At 36.2% G+C, this 24,373-nt stretch overlaps 1 protein-coding gene across 1 annotated transcript; it reads right to left on the bottom strand.

The window, feature by feature from the left end:
- Positions 1-11,901: 11,901 nt before the first annotated feature.
- On the bottom strand, positions 11,902-22,509 carry cga.S (glycoprotein hormones, alpha polypeptide S homeolog). The gene is made up of 4 exons (XM_041564663.1): positions 22,427-22,509; positions 17,274-17,380; positions 15,439-15,629; positions 11,902-12,165 (listed from the first exon to the last, which is right to left on the bottom strand). Exons 2-4 carry the CDS (start codon positions 17,371-17,373, stop codon positions 12,088-12,090), a joined length of 369 nt encoding a protein of 122 aa, XP_041420597.1. The 5' UTR covers positions 17,374-17,380; positions 22,427-22,509; the 3' UTR covers positions 11,902-12,087.
- Between the last annotated feature and the right edge of the window lie 1,864 nt (positions 22,510-24,373).

The raw sequence follows: 24,373 nt of genomic DNA, 5'->3' as shown, positions 1-24,373 counted from the left end.
ATTTGGACCCTAGCAACCAGATTGCTGCTCAATAGAAAAGCTAAATATTTTAAAAAAACACAAATAAAAAAAAAACCCAAACCAATTGCAAATTGTCTCAGAATATCACTCTCTACATCATATTAATTTAACTTAATTTCAGGGTGAACAACCCCTTTACATTGTGATTACTTCTGATATATTCATATCTTAAAGGAAATCTATACCCCCTTTTAAGAATACTTAAGCAAAAGATGTATATATCATATTAAGTGGCATATTAAAGAATCTTACCAAACTGGAATATCTATTTAGGTAAATATTACACTTTTACATCTTTTCCCTTGAACCCTCATTTTATTATATTCTCAGAGATCAACTGACCAGAAATACTGCAGCTCTAACTGTAACAGGAAAAAGCATGAAAGCAAAAGACTGATCTTAAAGGAATTGTTCAGTGTAAAAATAAAAACTGGGTAAATAGATAGGCTGTGCAAAATAAAAAAATGTTTCTAATATAGTTAGTTAGCCAAAAATGTAATGTATAAAGGCTGGAGTGATTTGATGTATAACATGTCAGTCTGAACACTACTTCCTGCTTTTTCAGCTCTCTTGGTTTACACCGACTGGTTACCCTGGTTACCAGGCAGTAACCAATCAGAGACTTGAGGGGGGGCCACATGGGTCATATCTGTTGCTTTTGAATCTGAGCTGAATGCTGAGGATCAATTGCAAACTCACTGAACAGAAATGTACCATGTGGCCCCCCTTCAAGTCGCTGACTAACTCAGAGTTATAGAGCTGAAAAGCAGGAAGTTGGATTCTGGCTGTTTTATTAGACATCTGTTCACTTCAGCCTTTATATATCACATTTTTGGCTGACTAACTATATTAGAAACATTTTTTATTTTGCACAGCCTATCTATTTACACAGTTTTTATTTTCACATTGAACTATTCCTTTAATACATTCATTAGCTCATGTGACCTAACATATATTTGTTTGGCTTGTTTATGTGCCCCGTGAATTTTAGGATCCCAGAGGGGCGGCTCTTTTTTCTTAAAATGACGATTTTCTATTTAGGATTGCCCAATGGTACATATTACTTAAAAAGTATATTACAGAGTATGTAACCCCAGTCTTCGTGCATTCTGGATAACAGGTCCCATACCTGTATTATGAAAATGGTTTATTTACATGAAGCAGGGTTTTACATATGAGCTGCTTTATGAAATATATTTTTATAGAGACTTTAATTTTTCGGGGGGGTATAATTTTCTTTATAGGAATTGTTCAGCATAAAAATTAAATAGATAGGCTGTGCAAAATAAAAAATGTTTCTAATATAGTTAGTTAGACAAAAATGTAATGTATAAAGGCTGGTGTGACTGGATGTCTGACATAATAGCCAGAACACTACTTCCTGCTTTTCAGCTCTCTTGGTTAACACTGACTGGTTACCCTGGTGACCAAGCAGCAACCAATCACAGACTTGAGGGGGGGCACATGGGTCATATCTGTTGCTTTTGAATCAGAACTGAATGCTAAGGATCAATTGCAAACTCACTGAACAGTTATGTCCTAAGTGGTCCCCCTTCGAGTCGCTGACTAACTCAGAGTTAGAAAGCTGAAATATATAGAAATTTCAATGAATTTTGTTGAAATAAGTGACAGTAATAAGGTCTGATTTTAACTGACAACTACATCATTTATAAGGTTTTTCTGTATTTTATTTGTATCATTATTATTGTATCATTATCTTCAACATATTCTTACTTTAGTTCCATAAAGCTGATAATGGAAACAAGAACATTGTGTGACAAGCTGGCTGCCTGTACGTGCAGTTTAAGGGGGGAACTTAGCTATGGTAGGCAGATAAGAGTATGATTAGGAGCATAACGGCAAAGACAGGTTTAGGTTAATTTTGGCAAATTCTTGCCAACATAAAGGTTACAGGATCACAGTTCAAAAGCATTTCAACAGCAAGCATTCAGAGCTTTTCCCTACTTTGGAATCTTCATCATGGTTGGTATCCGTACTTTACTTATACGAGTTCTACTTTTAGTGATGTTGTCACAATATGATCTACATCAATAAAAGCATTGGTAGCATTCTGTTCCATGGAAAATATTACTTAAATATTTACATTGTTATATTTAACAACTATTTCTTATGTAACCTTAACATAATAAATATATGAATGAAAAGCATGAGATTTAGACAAGCTGTTTGTTAACAGTGTCTTAAGATCTACTGATCACCAGCTAAAGGTCTGCTGGTAAATCCCCATCTACCTTTTGGGCACCCCTGCTGTAGTTAATACAGGAGCAGTAGCCAGCTCCATTCTGTAGCTCCCATCAGTCCCAGCTAAGGTCAGGTGATCCCAATGGGGGCTAATTAAAGGGCAGCAATGTGGGAGTTTTAACCCAAAAAGCAAGCATGTTGATGGTAAAACTTAGTTCCTGTGCAAAATGTATCATGAAGCAGTAGAATTCTTAATGAATCAAATGTAAGTAAGGACTGGCCAGACCAGGGATGATTTTGATGTACTTGCCCAGCTTTAATGTATTATAATATATGTATAAATAATAAAGTAAATAAAATAAAGTTTTTAATGGCAGAGGATTTATTTGTCTGTATGAATTTTTGGTCACACCTTCATTGCACCCCCCCATCTAATGGGTTAAACTTGTTTAGGGTGAACATAATTTTTCCATTTTGTATCATAAAATACATTCTAGAATCAATTACACTTTATTGTAAAGGCTACAAAGATAAGAGGCCTGGTTATGGAAAAACAAACATGTAGTTAAAGACCGGAGTTGCAATTGTTACCAAGAAAAGTGGACTATTCAATTTGCAATGCTTGCAATTTGTGAAACTGTGAAAAATTGTGCAAAACTCATCAGTAGGAGGTAAACAATTTTTTACGAGCGCAACATTTGTTTACGAGCAAGACAATTTTTTCTCACTCACTAATGCATTAATATGTGTTTCTTTTGTGTTGACTTTTTTGTGTCAGCGACTTTTTTGTCTTGACGACTTTATTGTCTTAAAGAGTATTTTGTCCAAATGCATTACAGTTAATGGCCATTTTTTACTATGGCAACTTTTGTCTCTGGGACAATTTTGTCTTGGGCAGTTATTTTTTCACAGTGAATTTTTGCAGCAGTTTCACGAAAAAATTTGCAGATTGCGAAGAGCAGAATTTCAATGAGAATCCATGACTGACGAAGAAAAATGCTAATTGCTACTCCCTGTTCATTGGTTGTTATAGGTAACTAGATGTTTAGATTCTACACCAATATCACAATAGAAAAAAATACATTAAACATTATAGGAGCTTGTGTGAAAAAATTTCAGTTTGCGGATGTAGAAAATGAAAGCAGTGGATATTTTGCATAATAGGAGAAAACATACAGTATGTGAGCTGAATGGAGTAGCCATGAGATTTACAATTCATCTGATTTTTTTGTAGAAACCAGGCACTTTTTGAACATGAACAACATTAACAGCTTTGTTTATGCTGGCAGATTCATTGCAACTGTCATATGGTTTTTAAAATTGTATTAAAATAATTTTTAAACATCATAAATCAAAATAACTGCTGCTGTTTTGGTGGTTAGTCCATGATCAGTAAATTACAGCACTGTGAAGAAGGGAATTAGAGCACAAAATCAATAGTATGGTACTCTCAGATGACCTAAAACAGAATCCCTCCAGGCAGCAGACAGCTCAGCTCTAACAAAGTTAAGGTGTTGTTGCACAGTAACTATTGTTACCAAGGAGGCTAAGATCCTAATTCAGTGCATTTGAATTTGTTTCACTTTCACCAGCTCACTGTAATCTCAAATAAAACAAAAAATATACATGACACTAGGAGCAACGGTCATTTATCACTTGTAACTTCATTATGATAGAACTTTTGTGAAATTTACTTTATTTTATTTTGGGTTTTTAAACCTTGCATGCTGCGTGGTCAGCTATTCAGTAAGAATGGAAAAAAAACATGACATCAACAAAAACTATTAAAAACCTTTAATTATTGTATGGCAGAAAAAGACATCACTGAAATCAGTCCTCTCTGCATCCTTATCACTGCCTTTTAGATGAACTACAGTACCAATGTGCAGATTTCCTCTGTAGACTGCTTTAAGTAGACATTTTATATAATGTTGATCTTTAGATGTATTACTTATACTCCCTCAAAATATGTAACGATGCAGAAAAAAGTTTTTAATGGATTTTACCTCCTAAAAATGTCATTATACCAGATTTACAGAAAGAACCTTTCTGATCAGTCTAGGCTAAAATGAAAGGTGGGAGTGTCTCTTCGGTTTCCCACAGGAAGTGGTCACAGCACTGACTGACAGGTTAAATTGTGCTATAACAGGGAAACCCCTTCTACCTCCCTCCCTGCCTCTCTTTCTCTCTTTCTGCTCCCAGTCTGCACATAGCTGTGCATTGTAAATCCTTTACAGTAAGAGTGTAGCAGATAAATGTGCTATTTTATAAAGTATATATTAATATTTTTGGTATAACATTTTTATGTAGTACCTAAATAGAGATATATATATAGAGAGAGAGAGAGAGAGAGAGAGAGAGAGAGAGAGAGAGAGAGAGAGAGAGAGAGAGAGAGAGAGAGAGAGAGAGCTATTTTGGGAGCTTTTCTCTACAGTGCACAATAGAATGTACAGTTCTTCAGTTCCAGAACAGCAGCTTGGGTTCTATATTTTTCTGTAACTCCCTGCATCCAATGATATACTGTTTCCAAATTTATTGTATTCAATAATAGGATCAAAAATATATATCAACGAGCATAAACAGTATATCATTGTAAGCACGGAGTTACAAGGAAAACAACACCATACAACTGTTGTGGAACTGTACAACTACATACAGATGTGCAGCAAAAAAACTGTAGTGGACCATAGGGTAAAGTTCCCCTATGGTCTTAAAATGCCTCATGATTGGAATTCCCGTGCTGCATGATAGAAGGTTACCACGCTTGCACACCCTGGTTCTCCAGAAAATGCATACCTGGTGCTCGGTGAAGGAGGCCTCGGCAACCTCAAATTTCATAATAGGAAGAATTTCACTGACAATCAGGTTCAATTCAAGCAAGTACAAGCCCTTGCTGAGTTTATTTTGTGAAGGTGCAATGTTTCGGGCAAACCCTTTTGTCAAGCAAAGGGGTTTGCCCTGAAACATTGCACCTTCGCAAAATAAACTCAGCAAGGGCTTGTACCTGCTTGAATTGAACCTGAGTGCCAGTGAAATTCTTCCTACTTATGGAATTCCTGTGCTGCAGCCAGCTAAGTATTGGGCCAAAATTGGTTATGGGAGGGGGGAATGATTTATTTTCCTTAGTGAAGTGTGCCCTGTCTTTTATCCAGATTTAGCCTGAAAGTATCACTATTTTGCAGCAGAGCTGCCATGTAGTCAGTCTTTTTCCATTTTCACTCCATTTAGGAATGAATGGGCTGAAACAAGATGGAACCTAAGCCCAAGGGATTGTGAGGCCCTGAAACTCAACTGGAAGGAGATGTCTAGAGCTGGGGGACAACAGAGGATGTGATAGGAGCTGTCTGGTGATGGATCCCTGAGAAAGAGACCTTTGGTGTACTCACACTCCGGATGAGTGTTGGAGCTCGACCTGAAAATAATAGCTTTGGGGACTTGGCTTGGATAGCTTGTGAGCCTGGCCGCAGGTTTAAGATGCTGTGGATGCCAATACCATACGTATGAGTCCCCAGTAAGTGTTCTACCTGAGGGAAGGTATTGAAAGGATCCAGTGTGTGGTCCCCTGTGGGAGAACAGGTTTTGCTTAATAGCCTACTACACAGAAGCTACTGCCTAAGTCCAAAGTAGAGGTAAATGGAGCAGGTAATGCTACCTGGGGAAAGTCTAAGAACTCTTGGGGCAAAGGACTGAGCTGTAACTATCTTTGTCCATCTGGAGTGGAGTGTGGGGCTGAGTACTGGTACTGGTACAGGGTTAGACTCACCACATGGGTTCCCCATGGCAGGGATATTATTGCTATTGATATGTGATTGTGTTTTACATATATTCAAGTTATCAAAAGTTCTATTTGTTTGCTGCACTTATTATGTGTGTTATTATTTGTTCTTAGAGGAATTTCCCTGAGGTGAAGGCACTGCATTAAAATCCCAGTATGTTTTTTATAGCAAAGGGGATTCAGGCCCTGTGTTGAGAAAAATTACCAGCAAAGGGTTACACATCGATCTGTTGTTGTAGAAACAGAGAACAGTACATACTATTGGGCACTGTCTCTATAGCTTTTAAAATTAATTTAATGCAGGGAGTTACATAGATCTTCATAAACGTTTATTGCTTTTAACTGGCACAAACTTCTAGAACATAAGCCCCGTAAAAGTATTACAGCCTAAGCAATGACTGTTATAAATATTAGTTTACATTAATATTTGGTTAAATTTATTTAAACTAGTGATCTGCTTACAGTATTTCTGGTCAAGGAGGGCAGTGATGATAGATGCAGGATGGGCAGCCGTTGTAGGAAAGGTAGTAGGCAAGGCAGATGGGAGGCTAATGGACTTAAATCTTCCTTTTCAAGAAGGGTGGGGCTCAGTGCCGAACAGCAGGTTGTGACTGAGATGTGGGCCAAAATGATATGCCACCTCTGCACAACAGTCCTCCCTCACTGTCAGCAGCTCTGTTAATGAGACAGAAGGTGTCGGCGGCATCTAAGCTTTTTGCTGAGGACAATTGAACTGAAAATGGGCAGGTACTATTCATATATTTAACCCAAAAAGTAATGAGATAAAAAAAATTTCTTCTATTTTAACATTTTAGTCTATTAGTGCATTGTGAAAATATATAAAATATGTCCCCTTTTTCCTGGCTATAAAAAGGTGAATTCGCTTATTTCCCAAGTTTACTAAAGTTTGCCGATTTGGTCCAGAATGTGGGTTGCACAATCCAATTGATTGGCCTCCAAGCCAAAGATTGGATTTTAATAATAATACCAAAATAAATAAACTAAAACTAAAAAATTACTTGTAATTATATTTGTGTGTTAAAAGACATGACATACATGAGTAAACATTTAATAGTATTATAATAATAATACTTAATAATAATAATTTTATGTAGTAATAATAATAATTATGAAAATATATAATAATAATATATATATATAATATCGTACTGGTTCATGATGGACCTTTATAGTGTAAGTCACAAAAAAAAACTACATTCATGGCTCAGTTTAAAAACATAATTCGTGTGCCTCCAAATCAAAAGAATCCATGTGTTTCAACCAGTCAGCACTCTGTAGCTGTAACATGCTTTGTGGCATGGTTTTTTAGAATGGAAACATTACTTCTTTGATCCTTTCAAGTCTGAATAGCAGGGACACCTGGCACTGACTGTATTAAAATAACTGTATATTAATGTTGGTATTACTTTTGGGGCATCCTTTTGACACTCATTTTCCTCCTTTGGCATTTTGATATAATGTCATGTCACTGTCTTAATTAATAAATCCACTGATATAAATTAAAAGGTGGGTTTCACCTGGATCCCTCTCTATAAATTCCTTAAACCATTTACCCAGCAGTGGGTTGTTGATGAAAAATAACTTCTTAGAGTGGAAGGGGGTCATGAAGTTAGTAGCTCCGCATTGCTACCCCTTGGCTAAGAGGGCAGGAGCCAACAAACAGAGGGTCTGTAAATTTCCACAGCCCTGCCTATGACTCTGTCCTCTTAAATAAATATAAATATAACCCTTCCCTTTTTCAAATATTTTTTTTGGTATGCGTGGGTTGTAATAAAGTGAGTAAGTCACCCAAGTCTATGAAAACTCTTCCCATACTTGGTCTGTACCCAAAGGCCTGTAAAATAGGGTGACTCGTATCTGTTGATTTTTTTCATCAAGAACAACAATGAAGTGCAGCCAGTATATCTCCTATCTACGAAAGGAACTAAAAAGGCTTCCATTACATCTATTTATTACAGGTTCGTTCTAGCCCTGAGAGTATCTTATTACCTGACTGGCTACAGTTCCTTCTAGCCTTATCCACTTCAAAACTCGTTGCACATGCTTAAGAAATGCAACTGAATGAGGATATTACTTATGTAAAGGATTAGGGTAAATGCACTTGGAAGTGAACAGTTATGAACAAACACTAAATGGAACAGATATTAGGCATAGAAAACTCCATCTAGTAAAATGCTAGATTACAATAGAAACTAACACCAAACTTCGCTCACAGCCAATGATACATTCAGGCAATGCTGCAAGGCAGGGTTTCCTTGAAGCAATTATATGTAAAAACTCACAGAGTGTCAATGTAATATATGAAGAAAGCTTTTAAATAAATTAGATGCAGTAAATTGATGTATTTTTGAAGATTCGTAGTGCTGTAATTACATCTGGTGGAAGGATGTGGCTATTCAACCCTTGATACATGTACTGTTAATATGAATGAATTCTGTTACAACTGCGCCACCTGCTGGTCAGTTTCCGAATATTATGGCCACCAATTAGTCAAAGAAGTTGCCAGAAGTAAGAAAGAGGGCTGCGCTGATCTTCTGGTTAGGAAAGATTTGAGAAAGGTTTCTATTTCTTTTCCCAGCCAGAAGAACATCAGACCAGCACTCTTTCTTTCTCCTGACCGCTTCCTTGACTACTTGGTCGTCAGAATTGCCGGAAACTGACCAGCAGGTGGCGCTGTTGTAACAAAATTCATTCAACTGCCATACACAGAAATCTGCTCTGTCAACAAGTTCAGGAAAACTGCATTTGTCTAGAAAACAAGTCCCATAAAGATGTCAGTTAAGAAGTTAATGTTGCCAATATGTTTGATAAATAAGAGACATTTCGAAAAATAAAATTTCCTGTGAAAAAATGTAGTTAACTATTTTAGAACATGGTACTTAGCCCCCAAAAATAAGCCCGTGTATATCCAGGTTCACGATTGATCTATCAAAGTAAAAATCGTTAGATCGAACGATGAAATCGTTGAATCGAACGATTCAAACGATTTTAATCGATCGATCGAAGGATTTTTATGCAATCACAAAAAGCTCAGAAAAGTGATGGGGAAGGTCCCCATAGGCTAACATTGTACCTCGGTAGGTTTAAACTGCCGAAGTATGTAGTCAAAGTTTTTTTTTAAAGAGACAGTACTTCGACTATCGAATGGTCGAATAGTCAAATGATTTTTAGTTTGAAATATTCGAAGTCGTAGTAGCCTATTCGATGGTCGAAGTACCCAAAAAAATTCTTAGCAATTCGAAGTTTTTTATATTCGAATCTTTTCCATTCACTTATTTTAAAGATCTACTTATACTTCTGGCAGAGTAGTAGAAATGGATCAAACAAAGATCTTGAATTAGATTCATTGCAGAATAAAAACGTTTTCAAAGGATGGCCCTTTGGCCCTTCCTGTGCTTGATGGTAAACTTTGAAAGAACAGCTCTAAATGATATGGCGAAAAAGATCAAATTTAATTTAATACTTTAAACTAAATGAGAGGGACAGTGTCCACAAGTTTAACAAGAATTTTTATAATTCTAAATAGTGCTATGTTTTGAAAAATTGTGCATATATTTAAATTCTAATTCATTTTAATTCGAAGCAACTATCCAATATACATTCATTAAAACTTTTCAGTGATTGCAAAGTTGAAGCTGAAGTTGGAATCAGTTTATCAGTTAAGTGAAAAAATTAATTTATGTATTTCTGTAAAAAATATAATTAATTTAACTTAAAATATGTTATGAAAGGCAGAATAACACTGAAAGCTTTGGCATTTTACAAACATTTCAAGGTTTTCTGGCAATTGTATGCTTGTTATCCTCAATAAAACATATTCTTCTGGCACATCTACAAGTGACTGTTACATAATGTATTTTCTATACAACTCTGTTCCGTGTCCTGAAATGTCTAGTAAAAGTTGTCTTTTCCAATTAGCACTCATGGGTAATAACTTACTTTACAACTCCAGTCAACCATGGAGAGGCTGAACCTCTGAAATTTGGCTAGAAGTAATGAGAAAGGACTAGCTGGGTATTTTATCTGCCCCAGTAAAATTACTGTTAGTTGAAAAATAAAATTTACATAACCTAAGGTGTGTGTTTCTTGTCCACAATGTTCTCTATTTTTATAAAGGACTTCCCTTTGGCTTTTTTTATTTAAAGAGAGAAGAGAGAATCTTCTTTTCTGCCCATGAGACATCTGTATGATATAAATTTAGACTAGGAATGCACCAAATCCACTATTTTGGACTCGGTCCAATCCCTGAATCCTTTATGAAAGATCCGGCCGAATACCAAACAGAATATGCAAATTAGGGGCAGAAAAGGAAAAAGCGGAAAAATTTAGATATTGACTACCAAAAATGGGAGGAGCCAACAACAACATTGACTGTGAATGGGGAAATTTTAATTGCTGCCACTTTTAAAGCTTTGAGGCCACACTCACCAGACTTGAATCACATAGATATGGGGTGAACTTTAATGAAAATGTGATATTGGTTGGATACCTAAAAGTGGGAGGAGCCAACAACAGCATTAACTTTGAATGTGGAAATTTAAATTGCTGCCACTTTTACAGCTTTAAGCTACATTCACCAAGCTTCAAACAAATAATCTTAGGGTCAACCCAAATGAAAGTGAATCCTTCCATCCCCGAATCCTTCATGAAAGATTTGGCCGAATACCGAACCAAATCCTAATTTGCATATACAAATTAGGGTCAGAAAAGGAAAAAGGGGAAACATTTGTTTTACTTCCTTGTCACATGCGTTCTCTTCCCACTCCTAATTTACATATCCAAATTAGGATTCTGATTCGGTTCGGCAGGAACAAGGATTCTGCCAAATCCAAATCCTGCTGAAAAAGGTTGAATCCTGGCTGAATCCCGAACCGAATCCTGGACTCGGTGCATCCCTAATTCAGACTGATGGTGAGAAGCAAAGAAAAGGAGAGCCGGGACGTATGCAGTGCATTTTTAAACAATAGTAGTGTCATTCATAGGGACATTCATAGTTAAACTGAAGATCTGTCACAATTCATGAAGTTTAGTTTTGCTAATCTCATTCCATACTACAAGACAGGCAAAACAATATTCTTAACTGAGGCAAATCCACAGAAGGGAAAACTTTTTTCCAACCACAGTTTTGCCTTGAGATTTTTCTGAGAGATGTGCATCCAACTTATTAATTAAAGCTATTAGTTACTCAATCATGATATAATCACAGGCAGTTCAGGAACTGTATTACATAAATAGGCAAAGCTACTTACTACACGTCAAGTTTGAGTTTTTCTTCAATCCAAATTTGTAGTGAAATTCTTGTGATATTAGAGCGTTCCAGATGGATTCTTGACCCATTGTCACTAGATCAACTCGTAATATGCTTATGAATGGTATAGAGCCCAAGAGATGCTCACCCTAAACAAACGTTGACTCAACATAGCAGTCAATGGGGCCAAAAATGTGTGAATCCTTCAATCCTTCAAAATAGTGTAAATATTTCCTAGGATACAGCAGTCTGATTTGCTTACTAGTCAATTACATGATTAATAAAGATGTTGGCAGCCCTGGTTCACCCCTTGATGAACCTGGCACTTAGTTCATACCATTCCCCTTTCCTGTATCTTTCGTCTTTTCCTCTTTTCATTGTAATGTTTAAAGAATAATCATATACCATCATTCAACTAACATCATGTTGTGAGCTGTTAGCTTGTTATGAATATAAAGGACTTATGGACACAGACTTTTACAAGATACACTTATGTTTCCCTGGGAGAAATTTCAAGAGTCTAAGGCAATAAATCAAATATAACATCCAACAAAAATAAAAGGTGTGTACATTTTCACTGTTTTTCCCAAAATATCAGGTTTGTCAAACAACAATGATATGTTTCAGATTTAAATATCATAACAGTCATGCAAAAGCATTTTTATTTCTAAAACAATAATATTCCAAACGTTATGGAGAAGTAAAATAATGAATATACAGACAAGTGTTACATGTAGAATGTGGGATCACATCATGCAGATGAGGGAAGGACAGCCAAGAAACATATCACATATAATATTTTCTTATATTTATTGTATATTTAAGATTTATGATAATAGCAGGTACTGCAATGGCAGTCTGTATGGTTTTCAATCTTCAAATTGTCCATCACTGTGACCTGCATAAAATTAAGCATAAGAAATATCACTTAAGCACAATGTTTCATATATTGCACTGAAAAAACAAACACTGGTAACTGTTACAAACTAATTGTTGCTATAGATTATTATCATACAGTACAGAAAGGCTTATTTATATTCAGTTGGCAGATTACTTTGCACATTCAGCATGCCAGATCTATCTATTAGGGCAGGGGCACACAGGCAGATTCTGGGAGATTTAGTCGCCTGGTGACTAATCGCCTCTTCTTCGGGGCGGCAGTTTGGGGAGATTGACGCCCCGAAGAAGAGGTGATTAGTCGCCACGCAACCAAATCTCCCTGAATCTGCCCATGTGACCCTGCCCTTATAGGGCAAATTTTAGTTACAGTGAATTAGATTGTTCCTTAATTTGCATTGTACTCTTATCCTTAATTATGTTAGTTTGAAAAAACCAACATATTGTTCTTCAACTTCAGTTTATTCTTCTGCTTCTTATTTTCTAAACGCTACAGTTTTAGGGGTACAACACCCAAACTCTCCACATGTCTTCGTCCTAAAGCAGAGCAGCTTGCTTGTGCTTTTGTAAGTGATTCCACCCTTCGTTTTTTTGGGGCAGCACTCCAAACACCCCAATTTTTCCATTGACTTTGACAGGGAAGATTTTCAAATTGCTGCAACTCTTACAGCTTTGAAGCTGCACACACCAAACTTGAACATCATAATCATGAGGTCACCCTGAATGAAACAGCAGCATTTGTTGGATGCCGAAATGTGAGAGGAGACAACAACAGTCAAATTTCACCCTTTGACTTTGAGTGGGAAAATTTTAATTGATGCCACTCTTATAGTTTTTAGGCTACACTTAATAAACTTGAATACCATAGTTATGGGATGAACCCAAATGAAAAGGCAATATTGGATGGACACCCAAAAGTGACTTTAAATGGGGAAATTTGAACTGCTGCCACGTTAGAGCTTTGAAGCCACACTCACCAAACTTGAATCACATAGTCATGGGGTCAACCCAAATGACAAGTCAATATTGGCTGGATGCCCAAAAATGGGAGGAGCCAGCAACAACATTGACTTTGAATGAGGAAATTTGAACTGCTGCCAACATTAGAGCTTTGAAGCCACACTCACCAAACTTAAATCACATCATCATGGGGTCAACTCAAATGAAAAGTCGATAATCGTTGGACATCCAAAAGTGGGAGGAGCCAACAACAGCATTGACTTAGTTATGGGGTGAACTTTAATGAAAATATGATATTGGTTGGATGCCCAAAAGTGGGAGGAGCAATCAACAGCATTAACTTTGAATTGGGAAATTCAAACTGCTGCCATTCTCACATGTTTGATGCCAGTGTCCCCAAAACTTTTCACAGTTGGTCACTGGGAACTAAGGTTCAAATAAAGTGGGCAGAGCCAACAAGAGCCAATCAGATTTCATTGAGTGAGTTTGCATGCTTTTTCAAACTAACATGAAGTTTGTTCTTAAATTTCCCTTTCTAGTTTACATTGTACTCTTAACATTTATAATTACGATTAAGAGAGAGGTTGTTCATAAAAGTATGATAATATGATTATTTAAGTGAATTTATTCACACCTTAAAAGGACGTTTAGAAAGCAGTATCTCTGCAAATGACAAAAGTGCATAGAATGAGTTCATATTTAATAAATTTGTGGGGAAATCCTGACAGATTTATATTTTTGGCACAGGCATTGGATCTATTATCCTGAATGCTCAGGACTTGGGGTTTTTTGGATAAGGATCTTTCCGTAATTTGGATCTCCATACATTAAGGGGCCGATTCACTAACTTCGAGTGAAGGATTCGACGTAAAAAAACTTCGAATTTCGAAGTGTTTTTTGGGCTACTTCGACCATCGAATGGGCTACTACGACTTTGAATCGAAGGATTCAAACTAAAAATCGTTCGACTATTCGACCATTCGATAGTTGAAGTACTGTCTCTTTAAGAAAAAACTTCGACCCCCTAGTTCGCCATCTAAAACCTACCGAACTCAATGTTAGCCTATGGGGAAGGTCCCCATAGGCTTGCCGAAGTTTTTTTGGTCGAACTATTTGCGCTAAAATCCTTCGACTTCGATATTTGAAGTCGAAGGATTTTAATTTCCGGTTGAATATCGAGGGTTAATTAACCCTCGATATTCGACCCTTGGTGAATCGGCCCCATAGTCTACTGCAAATGAATAAATACATTAAATAAACCCAATATGATATTATTGCCTCTGATAAGGATTCATTATACAGTATCTTAGTATGGATCAAGTAGATGGTACTGTTTTATTATTACTAAGAAAAAGAAAATCAATCTTAAAAATATGATTTATTTGATTGGAGCTTTCTGGATAATAGGTTTCCCGATAAAGAATCCCATACCTGAATCTAGTTGGTAAATAAGAGTCACTGAAGATAAACAGGACTGGACTGAACTGAAACAGCTCAGAAACGTATTCAGTATTGAAGCTCATGCTCCTCTTTATTTTATTATGCAATTTTATGGTTTCCCCTGCTTCCCTAGCTGAAGGCTTATGCCAATGTAACTGGCTGTTCCATCCACTGCGATGATTAACTACTGGATGACTCTGGCATTTTTCTTTCCTATATCTTGCTTATTTCTGCAATTATCAAAACATTGTTTAGTAAAATCATCACTTGTAATTGGTGCCTATTTGTTATATGAACATCATGTACGTAATAAATCTTTTGTGCCTGTTGTAAAATACAAATATTTTATATAAGGAAGTCTGTCTGTGCACGTTAGTAGAATATATATTTCTGTCCAATAACTAAAATTAAAGTGCAGTATGTCTTAGCAATAGGGTTGCCACTTTTTCTGGAAAAAAATACCTCCTTCCTTTATATTTATCTTTTTTCCCTATTAAAAACATTGGGATCAACCATAATTTTTACCTGCCAGGCCTGTAAAATACCAGGCAGGTGGCAACCCTACTTAGCAACAACACTTTTATTATACATACAATACGCTTTCATAAAAAAGGCCATTTAAACCTAGTCATCAGCAACTCTTTTCTAAATCCATTGTATTTAAAGAGCAAGCTTGTTACCAGGAGAGCAAAGTGGACACTCCAGTTTTGCATGGCTGCTTCCACAGCTACTAACCAGTTTATTCATGTAAATTGTATTAGTGTTGCTGAAGATTAGTCAGGTAAGAGTACATTATATTTAAATGTATATGAAACCCTTTTCATGTCACTGACCAGCTTGTTAATTGCTCTTAAGCGTTAGCAGTATTACTTACCCGTGTGGAGGCCTTTGCCACACAGCATGTTGCCTCAGATGTAATATTCTTCGGAACCAGCATAGTTTTCTTTGATCTCATTGGAGTAGGATAAGCCCTAGAGAAGCAGCATCCAGTACACTGAAAAATCAGAGGCTTTCCAAGTCTTTTTGTAAAATAGGTATTTTCTTTAAGTTTACATTCTGGGCATCCTTGAACAAGGTAGGAAAAAGTGTTTTAGTCAGTAATATTGTATTCATCACTAATATCTATTAAATAAAAGGAAGAATAAACGTTCAACTAGTTCATGCAAAAAAACTATGCACAAGATAAGTACACACAGGTGGCTAAAGTTTGATTTATTTGTTATGGAGCACTGAGAGTTGCCTGGCACACACAAAACTAAACGCTTTCAAGTGCCAATCGAGCCATATCCCTGAACATACTTATGTATTCTAAAGTACAGTAACTGAGTGACAGCTTTGAATTAAATAAAAACAAGGAATGGTATTATCACTGGGGTTGCCAAAATATAAGGCATTCCCCAGTGATTATAATTGCCTGCCTGAAACCAAGGGTTGGTGCTCCCATTTGCTATAAAGTGCACTAGCCTGGAACACTACTGTAATACTTCCACTCCACCAACTTCTTCTTATTCTAGAGCAGTGTTGCCCAACTGGAGGCCTGGAGCCCAGTGTATACTTTTTGGGTCCCCTGCATAAGTCTGGCTGCTGTGATTTAGTTGTGTAAGTACTTAGATTTACTGTCCCCTGCATTGTTCACACCTGAGATTCAGATTGTAAACCCCTTCATTGTCCACACCTATAAACCCATGGATTGTTCACATCTCAGAATCAGACTGCTGGGCTTAACTCGGACTAAATGCAGATCAAGGTAGACTAGGACTTGGTGCTCCAACAAGAGTACCATGGGCCAGTGCAGTTTTTAACTAACAGGAACACCAGCCCTGGGTCTCAGGTGAGTTACTTTAAAGGGGAACTAAAGTCTAAAATAGAATAATGCTAGAAATGTTGTATTTTCTATACTAAACATAAACATTAACTTACTGCACCAGAAGCCTAATAAAACAAATAATTTATGCTTTCAAAGTTGGCCGCAGGGGGTCATCATCTTGTAACTTTGTTAACCATCTTTGCAAGACCAAGACCATGCACATGCTCAGTGGGGCCTGGGCTTCAGTTGGGAGGCTAAGCTTAGGCATCATTATAAATGATCAATACAGCACAAGTCAAATAATATCTGCCATAGAAGCCTATACAGCAAGACTGATTAATAATCAGAATATGCAGACTGCACTGGATCTGCGGATTCAAATCTCTACAAGGTCGCCAATTGCTCTACAGGGAAACAAATAAAGCTGCTCGAGTTCTGGGAGATCCCTCCCCCCTGCCGTTTGAAAATATGATCGTTTCCCTGCAGAGCAGTTAGGGACCGTCGGAAGTTTCCTATCTGTCCGAGCAAGTAAATAAAGTGAGAATTTCACTGCATACAATCAGGTTTCTTATAAAAATGGTACACAGTTTTTAACTAAAGTATATTGGAGATAGATTTCTTTTTCATTAAAGAAAGTAAAAATAGGATTTTATTTTTTTGCCTTTACATCCTCTTTAAAGCAGAAGTTAAGGTATAATCACGGGGGGATTCCTAACATTTGTAATTTCCTTCCTTTCTTCCACTGATTATACCTTTCCTTTGGCTTTAAAGTAAGTGCAATATACACCAGGGGTATAACTGAAATGTCCATGCCCGAAGCAAAATATTTGGTGACTTGTGGAGATCTACAAGCAGTTTCTTCTCTTTGCAGTTATATGCATTGTATATTAAGGCAATCTTACCCTGAACCATTAAATCTCCTTCTGGAAAGGAATGGAGCACATGCATAAATACAGATAAAAAGGCCAGGATAACTGCTATGTACTTTCCACAGTAATCCATGATGTCCCTGAAACATAAATAACAAAATATAAATAAAAAAACATGGGTGGTGCAATGGTTAACATTGCTGCCTTGCAGGGCAGGGGTCCTAAATTCAGCCTCAATGGGGGGCACTATCTAAATAATGATTGTATGTGTTGTCTGTGTGGGTTTTTTTAAAAAAAACACAAACAGGATAAGTAGCTTTGGATTAAACTGTCCACCTCATAATTAAAATAGTTACAATCTAATGGAGAATAGAATAAAAGGACTAAAAAATATATGCAATGTGAACAGTTTTACCTTTAGGTTAGGTTTTGCAAATCTCGCAAAAATTACATTGTGACATTCTCCAGAAATCTATTATCAAAATCTTTAATGTGCTGCACAGCACATACTGTATATGAATCATAATAATAAAAAGTAAAAACTGAACAATTATTTTTTTTTCATCTTTAAACCTTCATTAAACCTTCTTCAGCTAGTTACCTCTGTAGTCAATTTTAAATTATACACTTTTTGAGCTAGTTTTTGCAATGAGTATTTTTTTTTTAATGGATCATCTATGAAGACTATGCAGATTTTTGATTTATTAAAAAATAAACAACTTAGTTTTGAATGAATTTTATGTCAGCTACTCTCAAAAGAGGAATGTGATTTATGTCTGTGCTTAATGCATTATAAATTACACAGGATGTTTTAACCTGTGCTTAAAGCTCTGTGGAATAAAATGTGCATTTACCACAGTTAAGTAGATCAAATACAAGTGTGAAATTTATAGTGAAATGCTATCACAATTCTAACCACAAGCCTCAAATTCAAAACATGAACCGCAACTGTTGCCAGTGGATGTGTACCTCTCTCGTTATCTCGTCCAAATGAAATTATTTTGTGTACGGTACCTTTCAATTCTTCAAGTACCAGACAGTGTATCGAATAGTTTTAACATTAGCTGGAAAAATACTAGCACATAATAAAATATTTTAGAAAAAGCATTACTCACGAAAATTGTTGCCATTTACTCATATAAGTGTTTCTAATGAATCCAGAGAAGGGTGAAAACCATCTGAAGCTGCCTTTCATTTGCCTCAGAATGGGGAAAACAATTCCAGTCTGACTCCAAAATGACATTGTAATATAATGAAGCCAAATTACATATATAGACAGGACTGTATTTAGTCTGCCGGTGCCCCAAGGCTGGCATCATCCACCACTTGCCCACGCCCGTGCTCCCGTCCCCTCAGGATTGTGTGCACTCATGGAGATGGGACATGCAGCCAGGTATCCTCCATAGTTCCAACATCACCCCTCCCCCCGAACAACCCACAATGGCAATCAGTTGCCAATGGGTCCAGAAGCACAGTGAAGTGAACTATGCTCCTAGACCCCAGAGTTTCCCATGTGCGCTGCCGCCCCTTTATCTGTGCCACCGTATGCCTGGACCTTTGTGGCCTTGCCACAAATCTGGGCATGTATATGGAGATAACAGCAAGATGCCTGACATAGTGCTGATAATAAGCATGCTCATGAGTGAATTCTTGTGCATCTATAATGAAGTTTTTGGTCAGTAGACTTTTCACTGGTGATTTTTTTTTACATTTGTAATTACATTTTCCATTATGTTCTATAGAGAACTAGGGGCAAGGGCATAACAAGAACACAAAGGGCCCAACGTGCATAGCCACTCCCACTCACGCCTGTCCACAACTCCCCCTCACCTTGCTCACACAAGTGTAAGCTTGTCAATTACAGGGGGGGGGATTTAACAATATAGAGCAACTGCTTACCTTTTAAGCATCACTTCTGCAATGTAAGCAATAACATCTTTATACCTTCATCCTCTTTATAAGTAAAATCACCCTCCTCCAGATTTTCTTTTGTTTCATAATGTTGCTTTTGAGTTACTTACCGTATGTTTCATGGTGTTCCGTTTCCCCTAGCTGTTGGTTCTATACTTGCCAAGACCAACATTTATATTGATGAGGTTTTAACTTTTCACACCTCTGGGATCATTTTTTTGTGTGTGCGTTTGCCTAATCTCCGAGGAGACTAGAATGAGTTGCAGCAATTTGAACTATGACAAACTTTAACATATTCCTGACTATCAGGAATTGTCTTTAAAGGAAAATTATACCCCTGAACAATGTAGGTGTCTATAAAAATAAATCCAAGAATACAGCTCATATGTAAAACCCTGCATCATGTAAATAAACCATTTTCACAATAATATACTTTTTCATAGCATATTCCATTGTGAAACACTAAATAGAAAATTGCCATTTCAAGAAATAAGGGCCGTCCCCTGGGATCCTACGATTCACTCTGCACACAAACAAACCAAGGGCACGCATACAAGTTAAGCGACATTAGCAAATTAATGGAAAAATCTCTGTCTTTTACTCCCACGCTTCTTCCTGTTACAACTGCATTATTTCTGGTCAGAGAATATCGTATAATGGTGGTTCAGGTAAAAGATGTAAAGATGTAAAAGAGCAGTATTTAAAGCTATCTTTATTTCAGTTTGGTAAGACTCTTTAATATGCCACTTAATATGAAATAAACTATCAGTTTGTTTTCGAGAAGTATTTATTCTGTGGGTAACTTCCTCCCTAATTGGCCATAAGGCACTACAAAGCAAAAGGAACCATAACTATACTTCTGTTTAATTATCATTTAGTTGGTTTTGCATTTACTAAGCAAATATTTATGGGCAAATTTATCAAAAATCAAAGTTGTGAGGTTTTTTTTCTACTTCAAATAAACTTCAAATAAACATAAATACGTTTATTTATTTAAAAATTCAGATCTAAAAGCCTTGAAAAAACATTTTTTTTAAATTTGTAAGCTCAAAAAACACAAAAAAATTGTGAGTTTACAAGCAAAAAAAACTTTAAAAACTCGATCTCAAATTGAAAAAAAATTATTTTGCCTAGGACAACTCCCATTGAGTTCTACACGAACTTGCAATCTTTTAGATGCCAGTTTTGTATTTAAGTTGTTTGTGCTTAATAAATATCAACCATTCAAGGTTTTTAAAATATAATTAGAATTTTTGAGTTTTTGTGCAAAAAAAAAAATCAAATTTTGGGAAAAATTCAAATTCGAAACCTCTTGGTTTCACAAGTCCCCAAAGAACTCTAAACAAATGAGAGTAATTTCTTCACCTAGACTGACACCTTGTGGAAACAGATGACATGATGTAAGATACCTTTTGAATATCACTGCTGTGAGTAAGGCTATCTATTAGAACTAAAGCTAGCATGCTTGACAAAGGGAATTCTTCATATTTCTGCAAAAAAAAAATTTTTTATTCTTATCAATATATCTAGCTATATAACTAAGTATCATTTGTTTATCCAATAGGATAATCAATAAATAATAGAAATTAAATATGAGGTATGCAATTCCTGAAATTAAAAATTAATTTATAAAAAACCTTAAAACTATGCAGATTTCTTTCTTGCTATGCAATTGCGTGAATACATACAAACTGTGTATGGAAAATATAAAGGTTATATACCAGGTGAACTGTCTGTAGTCAGTTTCTTTAAGCTTGATTATTTCCTTTAGAGCACATATTGTAGGCTGTTACTGGGCAGATATAAATAATAATGTTCTGGTAAACATCTGTATACTGTAGGGTTACTTGGATTACATATGGAAGTCACGTCTACTAACTAGACTGACTGCTGTTTTGGTTGCTATCGGTTACTGTATAATAAATGCAATAAAAGCCATTTGAAATTTCTCTGCACGTGCAATATACTCTCTTGGATACAACCATATTTATGCATGTAATACAAATAAGAGAGAATATACTGTATATGTATAAGAAAGAAAAGTTAGACACTGGGGCTCATTTATAATCACTGGGAACCATCAGATGCTTGCTTTCATTGTTCTAACAATTGCAGTTAGCTGGAAAGAAACACTGTTTGATTGCTATGCGTTACTGCCTATGGGCAAATATGCATAGTGTCTAATGATTTTTAAAAAACGACTATTCTAATAAGATTACAATATAGAAACATTAGTGGTTCTGCTTTTTGTTAATTTGCATTGCGCTCAAATATTTGCAAAGGGCTCACAAATTAGACAGATTTTTGTGTGAGAGCAGCCACTGTTCAAGGTTGTTTTGTATGTGAAAATAGAGTTGACAGTAATTTAAATTCGCAGTTTGTGAACCTGTTTTGTAAATATTTTCTACGCCACCAAAGTTGTGGCATAACTCAAATGCACAGGATGAGCATCTGTTTAAAAGCATCTTATTGGTTGCTATGCGTTACTGCTCCTGGAAAAACGTAGTGCCTTTTATTACATATGGGGGATGGATTGTAAGATGTGATAAACAGACCTTTAAACTGGTTAAAGCTAAAAAAAAAAAAAGATTGACTATTTCTAGCCTCAATTTACTAGCTATATATACCCCAATAGAATAAAGACACTGTTGTATAATAAAGACACTGATGTATAATATATTCAGTTAGAATTCAGATGTTCCATGCTATGTAGATAGCTGGAGGTGTAATATGAGCATAATTAGTTGAGCGTCGGAGTACGTTGCTTGCATAGCAATACATGTACTAATATTATAAAAAGAAGTTAAATTCAAAACATTACACTAAGGGGGTTATTTTTTCAAATTAATTTGAATGTACTCACAACATAAATGGGAGGTATATGAAAAAACTTGAATGTCTAACATTCTATTAAATAGGAACGACCTGAAAATTTGAATTGAATTGAAATCGAGTTTTCCTTGGAAAAAAAACTTGAATGTCAGGAAGGCTAATAACATGTTCAAATCGTTCAATGGACCTCTGCCATTGAGTTCTACATGAACTCAGCAGGTTTTAGGTGGCAGAGTATCGAATTAGAATTTTTCCACGATCAAGGTGTGATAAATCTCACAGTCGAATTCAAATTCAAGTTGGTGGTTTTAAATTCGAAATTGTGAGTTTTGACCAAAAAAATGCGAGAATTTGAATTTACCATTCGAACCTTAGTAAATCTGCCCCTAAATATAGATTCAAAACATGTTAAATTAATATCCCTTGGTCCTGTGTTAAGTTACCTCTCTTGTGTGAAGTCCTGGTGTTCTGCTCTTGCTGATATTGCCTTTACATTTGTCTCCTTTTATACTACTTTCATTGATAGCGCAGGATTTAGCAGTTAAGCTGAGGGATCAACCATCCGTCTGCTAGCTGCAGCAGACTTCTTCATATAATTAATTTTCCATCAATTTAATTATATCATGTTTTTAAAATTCAGCACAAATGTGTCTTTTTCCCAATGCTACTGGTGTCAAGTTACTATTTACAAGAACAAATCCCTGAATTTATTGCCTAATGCTTGAATCATCAACATAGCTAATATGTGAAAATGCTCCACTTCTTAAACCCTTTATTTTTAAAAGGCTTAGGCAATGTAATTAAAACCAGTCAGTTGTCGCTAATGCTACACTTTGGGTAGCATGTTATTAATAAAAAAAAAAACTTATATTGAATAGTAAACTTTAAATCGAATATTCCAAGAAACAGCACCAAGCGTTTCAAGTAACAGAACAGAAAATGTTGTTATACCCCAAAGGGCTTATATACTCTTTACTTAATAATACACAGTTGCCACCAATAAGGATTAATTATATCTAAGTCAGGATCAATTACAAGGTACTATTTTAGTATTACAGAGAAAAGGGAAATTTATTTGATTAAAATAGAGTCTATGGGAGACAATTTTGTGTATATTTCACCAGTGTTAAACTGGTGAATATAAAACTCCAGGGAAAATATGTGTTGTCGCAGCAGACATGGTGTAATAGTGTACCGACTTAGGAAAAACTGGATAATGGGTCCCTGGAGAGAATGGAAGAGAGCAGGGTGGACTTCCATTTCTATTAAGTGTGTTCAGCTGCCCAGATAAAGGTAGCTAAGTAATTAGGCTGCAGATGAGATGTAGTTAAAAAAGCGGTGCGAGACTACGCCTCATTGCTTCCCCCTTGAGAACGCTTTGCGTGAAGGAAGGAAATGTGTGTGTAGCTGGGAAAACAATGTTGAGTTAAAAAGGTGGAGACAGCTCCAATAGGACTGGAGAGACAAGAGTGTCTAGAGTGAGTCACAGAGAGGATTCTGGGAGTCATATACATCCACGCGGGTGAGGATTGGAAACGTGAGTTGTGAACACCAGTGACTGCTGGTGTTAGTCTCCATTTTCTGTGCTGAAACTGTGCCAAGGCTACCTTCGCTACCTGAGGGTCACAATACACACACACAGATATACTGAACTGTATATATATATATATATATATATATATATATATATATATATATATATATACATACTTAGTGCACTTACCCATAGCAACCAAATAGTTGAGCCTTTCAGTTAATGTAGAAATCAGTCAATTACACTAGTTTATGAACAAGTCCACTAATGATAGTGTCAGATTGGACAACCAGAAAACCTTTGAGCGCAGTCACACTCTCTCTTACTCCCTCTATTTCTTCTCTTTTTTCTCCTATAGAAATTGGAAATTAACCTGGTATAGGCATACAAGAAAAAAGGTTAGGTCAACAGTATGAGCCATTGTCACCTGGGCCTACCAAGAGTTTTCCTGGAATCCCAGTGGGCCAGTTCAACACAGACTAATGACATAAAAAAGCAGAAAAGGTACAGGTTACATAGCAAGTAACACGTAAGCTATGTAGAATACTGATCTTATCTGTTATCTGCTATGTAACCTGTGCCTTTTTTCAGCTTGAATGACCACCCCCAGGGTTACACAGCAGCTTGTTTATATAAACTATAGAAGTTTTTCTGATGCAAACACACAGCTTTATATTACTGTTAATTATTTACTTTAAGGGGGGGTTCAAAGAAGTCAGATAATGTCTATACTCTGCTATAGTACTGGCAGCACATTAATTGAAAACAAATTTGCTGCATGACATTACTTTTGCCCAGATTGGTGATGACGCAACCACAAATTATGTTATATAGAAACTAGTAATCTCTAGCAACC

Source organism: Xenopus laevis, chromosome 5S (genome assembly GCF_017654675.1).
Source record: "Xenopus laevis strain J_2021 chromosome 5S, Xenopus_laevis_v10.1, whole genome shotgun sequence".
Taxonomy (NCBI): domain Eukaryota; kingdom Metazoa; phylum Chordata; class Amphibia; order Anura; family Pipidae; genus Xenopus; species Xenopus laevis.
Note: the sequence above shows the minus strand (reverse complement) of the source record. Positions and strands in the feature narration are given on the sequence as shown.